This window comes from Nematolebias whitei, chromosome 16 (assembly GCF_014905685.2).
Source record: "Nematolebias whitei isolate Nwh7 chromosome 16, NemWhi1, whole genome shotgun sequence".
Taxonomy (NCBI): domain Eukaryota; kingdom Metazoa; phylum Chordata; class Actinopteri; order Cyprinodontiformes; family Rivulidae; genus Nematolebias; species Nematolebias whitei.
In genome coordinates this window covers 42,818,278-42,831,465 of record NC_056513.1, presented here as the reverse complement: position 1 = coordinate 42,831,465, position 13,188 = coordinate 42,818,278, and the positions used below count along the sequence as shown (strand labels likewise).

Below are 13,188 nucleotides of genomic sequence, written 5' to 3'. Positions count from 1 at the left end.
AGCTACATCATATTTAATCAAGCAGAATATTTTGCTATATGAATAATTATAAAAGAAAAAGTTTGCAGAAGTAGAACAGTACAGTAAATAAAACTCATGTTAGAAACTACACTGCCTGGCCAAACAAAAAGTCGCTACCAAAAAACAAAAGGTCACACACTAATATTTTGTTGGACCGCCTTTATCTTTGATGACATCATGCACTCACTGTGTCATTGTTTCGATAAGCTTCTTCAACGTCACACGATCTGTTTCATCCAGTGTTGCATTCATTTTTCACATTGATGACTCGACACTCGTCATGATGGGTGCATCACTTCACCTGCCTCTCTTCTTACCCTGATGCACCCATCACTCTGGAACAGGGTCAGTCTGGACTCATCAGACCACATGACCTTCTTCCATTGCTCCAGAGTCCAATCTTTATGCTCCCTAGCAAATTGAAGCCTTTTTTCCCAGTTAGTCTCACTGATTAGTGGTTTTCTTAAGGTTACACAGCTGTTCAGTCCCAGTCCCTTGAGTTCCTTCTCATTGTGCGTGTGGAAATGTTCTTACTTTCACTGTTAAACACAGCCCTGAGTGCTACTGGTGTTTTTCTTCCATTTGATTTCACCAAACGTTCAAGTGTTCGCAGATCATGATCATTCAGGATTTTCATTTCTTCCTCGAAGACGATGGGTCCCACTATCCTTCCAGTTTTAATAATGCGTTGGACAGTTCTTAACCCAATAGTTTCTACAATCTCCTCAGATGTTTTTTCTGCTTGATGCCAATGATTTGACCCTTCTCAAACAGACTGACATCTTTTCCACATCATGTGTCTTTCAACATGGTGGTTTAAGAAATGAGAACAACCCATTGCACCAGTTGGGGTTAAATAACTTGTTGCAGCTGAAAGATAATCGCTCATGCAGTAATTATCCAACAGGAGGCTCGTACCTGTTTGTTTAGTTAAATCCAGGTGGCAACTTTTTTGACCATGCAGTGTATTACTGTAACAGGAAAATAATTATCTTACTGCTGACTCCCTTTTCACACAATAAGTTTGATTTTGAGCTGTTGGATACCAAAATAAATGTGAAATAGGAAGAAAAAGAAATTTGCAATTTACAAAATAACATAAAATTATTTTTAAACAATCTAACAAGGTTAAGTCAGGTCATCTGGAAAGATTGTTCTTTGTTGAGAAGAATCTTTTTAGTCCAGATGATCTGATTTAACCTTGTTAGATTTTTCTACCTGTATTATTGAGCATGCATCGGGATATTTTAAACAATGTGAGAAAAATGTGGCGCACCAACGAAGTTCCTGCATCCTCCAGCAGTGGAGCCGCGGATCCAGTTGCCCTCAAAAACGTTGACGTCCCAGTGGCGCTTCACATCCTCATTGAGAGCATCGGGGGTCATGTTGCAGATCTCAACTTTGTCATAGTTCTTTTTGAAGTCCTCAAACTCCATCCTGGATTCACAAAGACAAGTATCAGTTTATAAATGAATGTCACTAAAGCTGTTCAAAAGTTGCTGTTTTTTCTTCACTCTTTACTTTGAAGGGATAATAACAAAGAAAGGAAATGTAATACTGTAATAACATTTTTCTTCATAAAACTAAAATTAACATTTAAACCTTCAGATTGTTGCCAGTTTTACATTACGTGGGTGGGTCAACAGAAAAAATGTGACATTCCTGCTTGAAGTGACCTCAAACTGCACATGAGGTGCTACAGCTAGCTGCTAGAGTCTTTCACTTGCAGAAATAAAATAATTTTATGTAAATGAAAGAAATAGCATTTTTTAAAATCAAAATACATGATAAAATACAAAATACAGTACAATGCTGAGCACTAAATGGATTTGCTGAAAATTTATGAAGAAGACAAAATTGAATAAATAAGCCTGAAAAGGCATTAAAAAGCTTTTTTTAAAAAAAGCAGAATAGCTAAATGCAAAACAGAAGCAAAACAACGGATTAAAGTAAAAAAAAAATACAAAAAGGCTGGATATTGTAAGCAAAACACTTGCTCAAAGTTAAAGAAGCAAAATGCTAGGTAAAAGTAGAGAAGGATTATCTAGATGCTGAAAGTAACAAAAGGTTGGCTATTAGCTAAAAGTAACAGAATGGAAGTTAAGAATTATGTAATATAAGACAAGATCAACTGTGTAAAATATGCAAAAAACAATAAAAACAGAAAAACAATGGCGTGAATGCTGAATCATTTTTCATCTATGTAAAAGGACAGAGAAACAGTCAGCAGTGTAAAGGTCTATAATGTTTGCACAAACATACATAAATTGTGGGGTTTGGCAGTTTTATGACAACAGTAATACATTTTATTCTTAGTTCAGTCCAGTCTTGTTGGACTTTAACTTTGATTTTACAAACTGAGGTTGTTCAAAAAGTTATTTACTGCAAAATAAGCAACACATGGCTCAGTATTTTACACCTTCTTTAACTATTTTCTTATCTATTAAAAATATATTAATCAATACCTTGTTAACTTTTAGTTCAAATGCTACAACTTGGACATTTGTTATTTGATTTGCGTTGAATAATCCCAGTGGTCTTACCAGAATTCACCGTCATCAGATGAGATCTGCAAGATGCGATTTTTCTCTGCTTTGTCAACATAATCCCACTCTCTGGAACTGAAACACACAGAGCGCACAGCGGTTTAAAAACACAAAACATAATCGTGACAAAAGAAAAATAAATTCTCAATAAGTATCATATATTTTCCATTTAGAAAGTCTTTATATTTTTAGTATGTTGTTAATTAGATGGAAAAAGCTTTTTGTGTGTTTAAAGCAGAACTGCAAACCTTTCATTGTTATGCTGATGATATTCTATTATATTTATTCACAAAACCTGATGAAGCCAATTGGTTACTAATACCAGAAAAACAGAAGAGATGCTGATTGACCCCAGGTCTCTAAGTGACAACCTCCCGCTTTTTATTTATGACCAGAAAATAAAACAGGTCTGTTCTTACAGATATCTGGCTGTTCACCCAAACAATCTGTTCAAGTTCATGTTGTGCTCCCGTCTACAGCAGAGATGGTATTTTTTACATAGACTCAGAGTCTTTGGGGTTAACCAGAAGTTTATGGTTTTATTCTTGGAAAGCATCATCAGCTGTGGAATGTCAGCGTGGTATGGTAATCTCTCTGTGCACCTTCAACCTAAACTTAGTCGCATGGTACAAACTGCACTGAAGGTGATAGGAAGGACTGATCCCCCCCCTCCCTGCAGTCTGTCCTCAGACGTGCTCGTAGGTGCTGTCTGACCCCGCTCACATCCTCAACTCACAATACGAACTGTTACCATCTGCTAAACTGTTTAGAGTCCCTGCTTGTAGATTTAGCAGATTAAAAAAATCATTTGTCCCTACATCAGTGAGATTATTAAATAAAGTAGGCGTATAGTCTTTGTCATGCTGCTGATGCTCTGGTCTGATTTGTTGTTTTGTTTACTGCTGGAATGTATGTGGGAATGTGCAATATGTGTTTTTTTCATTGAGCAATGTTTTGTTGTTGTTTCTTTTTTCTTGTAGTGTTCACATGACTTTTATTGTTGTAATGTATTTAGTTGTGGCTGAAGCTTTGTTTAGTGCACGATGTCCAAGACAATTCACCCATTGGGGACAATAAAGTATACATCTATGTATTTACATCTAGAGACATAAAACCTGGATGACCCTCAATTCTCTGCTTTTAAACTCAGACAAGACAGACGTTATTTTGGACCTGAGCATTTTAGGAATAAACTGTGCAGGCTTTCCCTTCCTCTGGATGGTGTTATATTAGCCTCCTGTTCCAATGTAAAGGATCTTGGTGTTATTTTTGATCATGTCATTTAACCCCAACATGAAAAAAGTTACCAGGACTGATTTTTTCCACCTGAACAATATGTCTAAAATGAGAAACATCTTGTCCCAAAATGAAGCAGAACAACATGTTCATACATTTATTACTTCTAGGCTGGACTATTCTTTATCATCTGGATGTTCAGAAAACATTAAGTCTTCAATTGATCCAAAATGTTGCTGTTAGAGTCCCGATGAGAGTTAGAAGGAGAGGTCACATTTCTACAATTTTTGCTTCTTTCCATTGGCTCCCTGTCGTATTCAGAATATAACCTTAAATCTAACTTGTAACCTACAAAGCTTTCAACAACTTAGCTCCATCTTATATTACAGATCTTATTGTTCCATATTTGCCGAACAGAGCATTTTGCTCCTAGACTACAGGTTTACTTGTGGCTCCTAGAGTTCCTAAAAGTAGAATGGGAGGAAGATCTTTGTGTTATCAGGCTCCTCTCTTGTGGAACCAGTTTCTGTCGGAGAGGCTGACAAATTGTCCAGTTTTAAGACTAAGCTTAAGAGTTTCTTTTTTGTTCAAGCTTGTGTTAGCAATTATTTCAATCATTAAAATGTTTTCCTTTGTCATTCTCCACGTAGAAAGTCCACCTAGGTGATTCATTTTGTGTTTGTTTGCATTGTTTTTCTGTCCTGCAGCCAGTGGAGGCAGATGGCTGCCCAGAGTAAGAGGGGGACAGTTGAACACAGAGGCTCCACCATGTTTAATGATGGTCAGGTTCTCTTCACAAAGATGGCCTCCTTTACTCATCTCTCAAACCATTGTTCATCTCTATCAAGGATGTGAACATCTTCATCCCTGAAAAAGTGATAGCTGACTTTTCTCCTTGACTTGCTTGGCTATAACATCAAGTCTACAGTGAATGATGAGCAATGTCCTCCACAGAGAAGGAGGATGGAAGCAAAATCAAGACAACAAAGAGAGAAATCAGCCAGCTGTCAGAACAACAAGAAGATGCAATGAAGAAAGATCCATCGTGAAAACATAGCAAAGTGTTCATACCTGCCAAACAATGGCAGGTATGGACTGGTGGTTTCATCTGAAGTCCAGACAATGCCTCAACCTGCCTCAAAGCTCTGGTTACTCATCTGGAAAGTTATACTCAAGAAGCAGAAGCGAGGAGAATAAACAGTGTATTCTCCTTCACACCACCCAGAGTATACTCTCCTTGGCCGAGAATAACATGAGTAGATCCACCCAGAGTTGAGACAAAGAAGCATTTGAACTGGAGAAGCATTTGTAAGATGGAGGTTTGGCACAATGATAATGCCTCATGACTACAAAATCTAAAATCTGAGCACAGTGATCTTCCAGAACAAGAACCAGTACTCATCACTGTGGCAGGCGTCCAAGACAGAAATTTGGGTGCTGGACTGACAAGATCCATATCTGGTGTCTACAGAAACTGACTGGCCTCCATGAATGCCTAGCAGCACAAATGAACCAGCTGCTAATGGAAGAGACCCAACCAGAGTAGTTGACCAAAGGGCGGACTGTCCGGATCATAAAATCCTCTCAGCAAAGAGCAATTCCATCCAACTACCTGCCAATCACCTGCCTCTATACAATATGGAAGTTTCTATCAGGCATCATGGTAGCTAAGATGAATGGGCACATGGGTCAATATCTGAGCAAGGTCCAGAAGGGAATTGACACCAACATCAGAGAGGGGCAAGCAAAATAAAGCAATCCATAAAACCAGTTGACAGAACCATAGCTCAAGACTGCAAGATCAGACACACCTGGATAGACTAGAGGAAAGCAGAAGACTTGATGCCACACATGTGGATACTGGAATACTTGAAATTTTACATTATCAACAGGACACTAAAAACGTTCATCAAAAACTCAATGGGGATCTGGAAGATGACACTAGAGGCCAATTTAAAGTCAGTTGCACAAGTCAGCATCAAATGTAGATATACCAAGGTGAAGTTGTGTCCCATTCCTGTTCAACACAGGGCTAAACCCCTCAACTAAATCTTTGCAGAGTGGCTGTGGATCCTGGTTCCAAAGCAGAACAATCATCAAACACCTCCTTTACGTGAATGACTGCATGCCAAAAATGACATTGACTCTCACCAGGATGTACAACAGGAACATTGGAATGTCATTCAGCCTGGATAAATGCTGTTGAATGGAATCCAAGAGAGGCAAGATGATCACAACTGAAGGGGATGAACTACCTGAAGGCAACATTACAGATATCAGCTACAAACACCAGCTACAAACACCTTGCAATCCCACAAGCAAATGGCCATCATGATGAGGCCACAAGAAAGTCTGCCACAACCAAGTAGCTACAGAGCGTAAGGCAGGTCCTAAAGCGCCAGCTGAATGGCAAGAACAAAGTCATAGACATCAACACGTATCTAGTGCCAGTCATCAGATACCTATCTGGACAAAGTAGGAGATAGAAGCCACTGACATCAAGACTACAAAGTTCCTCACAATGCATGGAGGGTTTCACTCCAAGTCCAGCACACTGAGACTATACACTAAAACAAGGAGGGAGGCAGAGGACTAGTGAGCATCTGAGCCACTATACAGCATGAAACATTGCCTCTGTGCTGAAGGACAGCACAGAGGCACCGATCACGGCAGAATAAAAGCAATAGAGACCAGGGTGTACTATACCAGACAAGACCTAAGATGCAAGCTGTGCAAAGATGCACAGAAATAAGTGGTGAAGAGTCAAAGCGTCAGAAATCCCAGTTGTCATCAGTTGGTTCTGTGACCCCCAAACAGAAAGAATGGCTCCTACTACACATATCCCAGGTACAACCTTGGGGCAGTTCATGACACTAAACTGTAAATGATGAGAATTTTAGAAGTGGCAAGACCTGTTTTCAACCTACATTATCTTTTATTTATCCAGGTAGTCTCATGGAGCCACGAGAACTCATTTTCAAGAGAGACTTGTTTAGGGAGCAGATGGGGGGTTAAGGGCCTTGCTCATGAGCCCAGGGTGGGGCGGATGAGGATGGGGGCAGGTGTGGGTGCTTCACCTACCCCACCCACAATTTTGATGTTGTCGGGGCCGGGGCGTGAACCGGCGATCTTCGGATCACAGGCCCACCTCTCTAACCTCTGCACCACCACTCCCCCAAATAGATTAGATGTTTTAGTAGGATATGTTGTTTTTAGATCTTAGGTGTTGTCTAAAATAACTTTTTTTTTTTTAAATATAACCAAACGCAGAACTCAAAATCTTAAAAATTTCCTCACGTCACAGGTTTTTCTGCAAACAGCATTTACTGTCATGAGAAAGTTTATTTTTTGTTCTTACTTGTCACTCCAGGGCCCGTTCCATTCCACCTGACCCCAGGGGTTTCTGATTCGGACCAGCTTTATTGTCTGACCTCTGAACTTCACCTGAAAAGCAAACCAATATTCTCACATCTTTTTTTAAAAAAGTACATATTTGTGTCATTATTGCGTTTTTGTTGATCATTTTATGGTATTTTTTTGTCCTAGAACATTTTTCGAGTTCAGTGTACAGACTGCAAGGGCTGCTAGTGATTCAAGTAGGACCTTTAAACAACATCTTAGTTTGTTTTCTGCCCTCAGGTGGGGTGTGTCTTACTTCCTCCAAGCCTGTGATGGAGTATGCATGTCCCTTCACGAGGCCTGTGGTTGTTCTTGCCTCAGATTCTGCAGAGCTGGTGATCTGGAGAACAATCAGAGCAGCACACAAGCTCAATCAACTTGTTTGAAGAATGGGAGTTTAAGACATTTTATTGGAATAAATAAAAACATTTGAGAAAGTGGAAGAAATACAGTCTTACATCAATAGAGCATCCCATCATGGAGCCCCGGTCCAGAGCCTTCTTCATGATTAGGAACAGGTCGCTTGGAGCAGTCTTTGTTTCGTACATTTCACCAACTCCACCTGTGAAGTCCTCCATAGCCTCCATGGTGCTGCCACCTTTCAGGGACTCGTAGCTGCCATGTAGCCTAACGTAAACAGACAGATGACTCAGTGGCTAAAATATGCAGGACAAAGTGATAAAGACAAATAAATATTTGATTGCTGCTCTGTTATTTCAGTTTGCCCATGAATTGAGATCTAAGCTGTATGAGTTGTTACTTGGCGTAGGCTTTCTCCATGAGAGCGCTCCAGAACTCGTCGTTGGAGGCAGAGTGGAGCATGATGAGACGATTTCTGACTGTGGGCAGTCTGTCGTCCACCACCACATCCAGCCATTTGTTGTGCTGCCAGAACTGAGCGAGAAAACAGAACAGGTCAGAATGCTCCAACAAACACTGAGACCAGGTTTACTTTTTCTTTAAAACATTTGAAAAAGAGGCTGAAAGTAGAGAAACTATTCCTCTTGGAAAATATTAAATTTTTAAGATGTGTGGGTTTTCTCCAGGTACTCCATTTTCCTCCAACAGACCAAAAACATGCATGTTAGACTGACTGGTAACTAAATTGTCCCTAGGAGTGAGAGAGTGAATGGTTGTTTGTCTCATTTGTCCCTGTGATGGACTGGAGACCTGTCCCCCGACTCTCGCACAGTGATTGCTGGACATGAGCACCAGTGAACCCCACAACCCAAAAAGGAAGAAGCAGGTAAAGATAATGGATGATGGATGGATTCACTTTGTCTCAGTTTTTAGAAGCTAAGTGTGCAACACAGCTGCTTTAGTTCATTCCATACACTGTAAATGTTAAACTACAGTGCCTTGCGAAAGTATCCGCCCCCTTGAACTTTTCAACCTTTTGCCACATTTCAGGCTTCAAACATAAAGATATACAATTTTATTTTTTTGTGAAGAATCAACAACAAGTGGGACACAATCGTGAAGTGGAATTAAATTTATTGGATGTGTCAAACTTTTTTAACAAATAAAAAACTGAAAAGTGGGGCGTGCACTATTATTGGGCCCCCTTGCGTTAATACTTTGTAGCTCCGCCTCTTGCTGCAGTTCCAGCTGCAAGTCTCTTGGGGTATGTCTCTGTCAGTTTTGCAGAACAGCTGGAGCTCAGTGAGGTTGGATGGAGAGCGTTTGTGAACAGCAGTCTTCAGCTCTTTCCACAGATTCTTGATTGGATTCAGGTCTGGACTTTGACGGCCATTCCAACACCTGGATACGTTTATTTGTGAACCATTCCATTGTAGATGTGTCTTTATGTTTTGGATCATTGTCTTGTTGGAAGATAAATCTCCGTCCCAGTCTCAGGTCTCTTGCAGACTCAAACAGGTGTTCTTCCAGAATGGTCCTGTATTTGGCCCCATCCATCTTCCCATCAATTCTGACCATCTTCCCTGCTGATGAAAAGCAGGCCCAAACCATGATGCTGCCGCCACCATGTTTGACAGTGGGGATGGTGTGTTCAGGGTGATGAGCTGTGTTGCTTTTACACCAAACGTATCATTTTACATTGTGTCCAAACAGTTGGATTTTGGTTTCATGTGACCAGAGCACCTTCTTCCACATGTCTGGTGTCTCCCAGGTGACAAACTTTAAACAAACTTTTTATGGATATCTTTGAGAAATGTCTTTCTTCTTGCCACTCTTCTATGAAGTCCAGATTTGTGCAGTGTACGACTGATTGTTGTCCTATGGACAGACCTCCCACCTCAGCTGTAGATCTCTGCAGTTCATCCAGAGTGATCATGGGCCTCTTGGCTGCATCTCTGATCAGTCTTCTCCTTGTACGAGATGAAAGTTTAGAGGGACGGCCGGGTCTTGGTAGATCTGCAGTGGTCTGATACTCTTTCCATTTCAATATGATTGCTTACACAGTGCTCCTTGGGATGTTTAAAGCTTGGGAAATCTTTTTGTATCCAAATCCGGCTTTAAACTTCTCCACAACAGTATCTCGGACCTGCCTTGTGTGTTCCTTGGTCTTCATGATGCTCTCTGTGCTTTGAACAGAACCCTGAGACCATCACAGAGCAGGTGCATTTATACAGAGACTTGATTACACACAGGTGGATTCTGTTTATCATCATCAGTCATTTGGGACAACATCGGATCATTCATAGATCCTCACTGAACTTCTGGAGTGAGTTTGCTGCACTGAAAGTAAAGGGGCCCAATAATATTACACGTCCCACTTTTCAGTTTTTTATTTGTTAAAAAAGTTTGACACATCCAATAAATTTCATTCCACTTCACGATTGTGTCCCACTTGTTGTTGATTCTTCACAAAAAATTAAAATTTTATATCTTTATGTTTGAAGCCTGAAATGTGACAAAAGGTTGAAAAGTTCAAGGGGCTGAATACTTTCACAAAGCACTGTATGTTCAGACCTCTAATTTAAAAAGTTCATACATTTTGACGGTTTAGGTCAGGGGTCTGCAACCTTTACGGTCAAAAGAGCCATTTATGCCCCTTTGTTCATTAAATTAAGTGTGTCTGGAGCCACAACAACTGCTACAACTGTGATCATCAGCTGGTGGCCCGTGGACCACTTTAACTTTGTTGGAGGGAGTTTTTCTGGCCAGTAGGGGTGACTATAAAACTAAAAATATCAAATGGTTTTTAACATTTGCTATTTGTACATTTTAAGACAAAACAAATGACTGGATTGCTGTAAAGAAAGAAAAGAAAAATACAGATTTTAACAATTTTGTAAAATTTTAAACAATGACCTTTGCAGGCCTATTTTATTTTTTATTGTGGAAATATTAAGCATCCTACAATGAAGAGATAAAGCATAAAGTGAGTAAGCTTTAATCTTTGTATTGTTCTACTATTCACATATTTTGAAGAAAAATAAAAGGCTGGAAGATTGTTAAAATGACCTCTGAAAAGAATGAACTAACAGAATAAATGCAGTCAAGATCAAAGTAGATTTTGCTAAAAAAAAAAGATACTGATTGATGCAATTGTTATTTAAACCTCTTCAGTGTCATCAGTTTTGCATTACAGTTATTTTGGCTGAGTATTTTAACATTTACGAAGAACAAAAGCCCTGGATGCCTTAGTGCTACAGGTCACTGCTGCTCCTGTTTACACAAGCAAATGATCATTGAGTTCTTTGTACGGTAAAAACGAGTGTGTGGAGGAACAGAGGGTGGTGTAAAAGACTACAATGTAGTGTTTGCATGAACTGTTGAGAAATTTTGGAGCTGGAGATGGTTTAAGAGTGCAACAATCTACTTTGTTCCCAACACTGTTCAGACTGTTTCTACAGAGTGAGATCAAGTTAGCTGCAACAAATATTTTGGCTCATATTTACACGTGACACCTCTTCAAATTGGCTGAAATATCCCTTTAATCTATAGAAACGTACTTTCAGATGACAAGCAAGTTTTTAGCTTAACTACGTCAATAATTGCTCTATTTTCTAAAAATAATATATTGATTTTTGGTAATTTTCATAGTTTTTTTATAGTTTTATTTTGTTTTATTTGTTTGTTTTTTGTTGTTGTTTTGTTATGAGTGCAACATCCACATATGGCACATCTTTGCAATATATTCACGTATTCCTTGTTGGTGCGCCACTGAGAGGAAGTTATTCTTGAAACTGATAGATAATTCAGATTGTGTAATTTTAAAACATTGTTTGTTAGTTTGTTTATTTTAAACGTCATTTATTCACAATTTTTTTAACACAATAATAATAATAATAATAATAAAATAAGTCCTGTTTCATGGCTGTCAATCCGTTTTAGACTAAGGCTTCTTGGTACAGAAGCTCCAGTCAAAAATGAGACCCGTCGTTCAATAAACCAGGTCCAGCGTCGGGGCTCTAGAGCCAGGGGTGTACCTGGAAGTGGAAGATGCCAGCGTATTTGTGCTCAAAGTCCTGATCATGGGGGACAACCCGAGCAAGAGCGTCTTTTTTCATAGTCAAAGAAGCGATGGCTGCCAGGAGCCAGCAGTCACCTGCAGAGACACAACAGATGCCTCGTTAATCAACAAGACATGGTCCGAAGTCACGTCCGCTCATCATGAACGTCATATTAATGTGGAGCTTTAAATTATTTATGTCAACTGCTCTTGGATGATTAAACATCAGTACAACATACTAACAAGAACTGAGTGCACAAGTTAAATTTATTATTTTTCTTAATAAATTCACGCAGGATTAAACAAAGGTTTGTTTTACCAACACACACAACAATGGGAAGAAAAAACAAGGAAAAGGGATTTATGTAGTTTTACACAAGTTCTGAAAATCTGTTGGAGCCATTTCTAAAGAATTTTACATTCCCAGATCATCAGTTCAGACAACTGCATATAAGTACGAGTATTCAGAGTATTCAGATATATCCCCAGTTGGCCATAGTCTGGAAGATGACCAAACTATCAATTATAGGTGAAAGATGAATGGTTTAGATGTTCAGGAACGACCCAGAAACCACCAAGGCTCAAACCTGCCACGAACTGGAAACTACTGGACCACCAGTGTCCCTGTCCACATTGAGGCCAGTTAATTATCACCATCGAGAAGAAAGACACTAATGCTCCAAAAGCCACAACTCCAAGCTGGATTGAAAACTGCTGCTGTCCACATGGACAAACCAAAAGTCTTCTGGAAAAGAGTTTGATGGCTGGACGATACAAAACTGAGCTGTTTGGCCACAGTGACAGGAAGTCTGTTTGGAGGAGTGAAAGTGAGACTTCAGGCTTAAGAAACTGTATTAATTGTTAAACATGGTGGTAGTGGTATCATGCTGTGGTACTGCTGCACTGTACTTTTATTGTACAATGTACTTTTTATCCCCCACATTCAAAACGTTACTAGAACCTCCTTCTTCCACCTGCGTAATATCACAAAGATTAGAAACATCTAAAGATGATGCAGAAAAACTGGTCCATGCATTTGTCACGTCTAGACTGGACTATTGCAATGGTTTATTATCTGGGTGTACAAATACGTCTTTAAAACGTCTTCAGTTGATCCAAAATGCTGCTGCCAGAGTCTTAACTGGAGTTACTGGGAGAGATCATGTCTCTCCAGTTTTAGTTTCTCTCCATTGGCTCCCTGTCAAATCCAGAATATAATTCTTACTTCTAACCTACAAAGCTCTCAACAACCTAGCTCCATCTTATATTACAGATCTTATTGGTCCATATTTTCCTAACAGAGCACTTCGCTCTCAGACTGCAGGTTTACTCGTGGTCCCTAGAGTTTCCAGAAGCAGAATGGGAGGAAGATCTTTCAGTTCTCAGGCTCCTCTCTTGTGGAACCAACTTCCAGTTTCTGTCCATGAGACTGACACATTGTCCAGTTTGAAGACTGGGATTAAGACTTTCCTTTTTGATAAATCCTATAGTTCGGGTTGACTTGTTATGCTGCTATATGCTTAGACTACTAGAGGACAAATTTACCTCATTTCCTTAAATTAATTG

General features: G+C 39.6%; 1 protein-coding gene across 1 annotated transcript in view; it reads right to left on the bottom strand.

Annotated features, from left to right (window-relative positions):
- Positions 1–13,188, bottom strand: part of capn9 (calpain 9) — a gene marked incomplete at its 3' end in the record, with an annotated part of 30,347 nt that overhangs the window by 15,195 nt on the left and 1,964 nt on the right. The window contains 7 exon segments of the mRNA XM_037690013.1: positions 1,298–1,458; positions 2,565–2,642; positions 7,162–7,247; positions 7,459–7,542; positions 7,661–7,829; positions 7,963–8,096; positions 11,600–11,718. Of these exon segments, the coding sequence (XP_037545941.1) occupies positions 1,298–1,458; positions 2,565–2,642; positions 7,162–7,247; positions 7,459–7,542; positions 7,661–7,829; positions 7,963–8,096; positions 11,600–11,718 (831 nt within the window).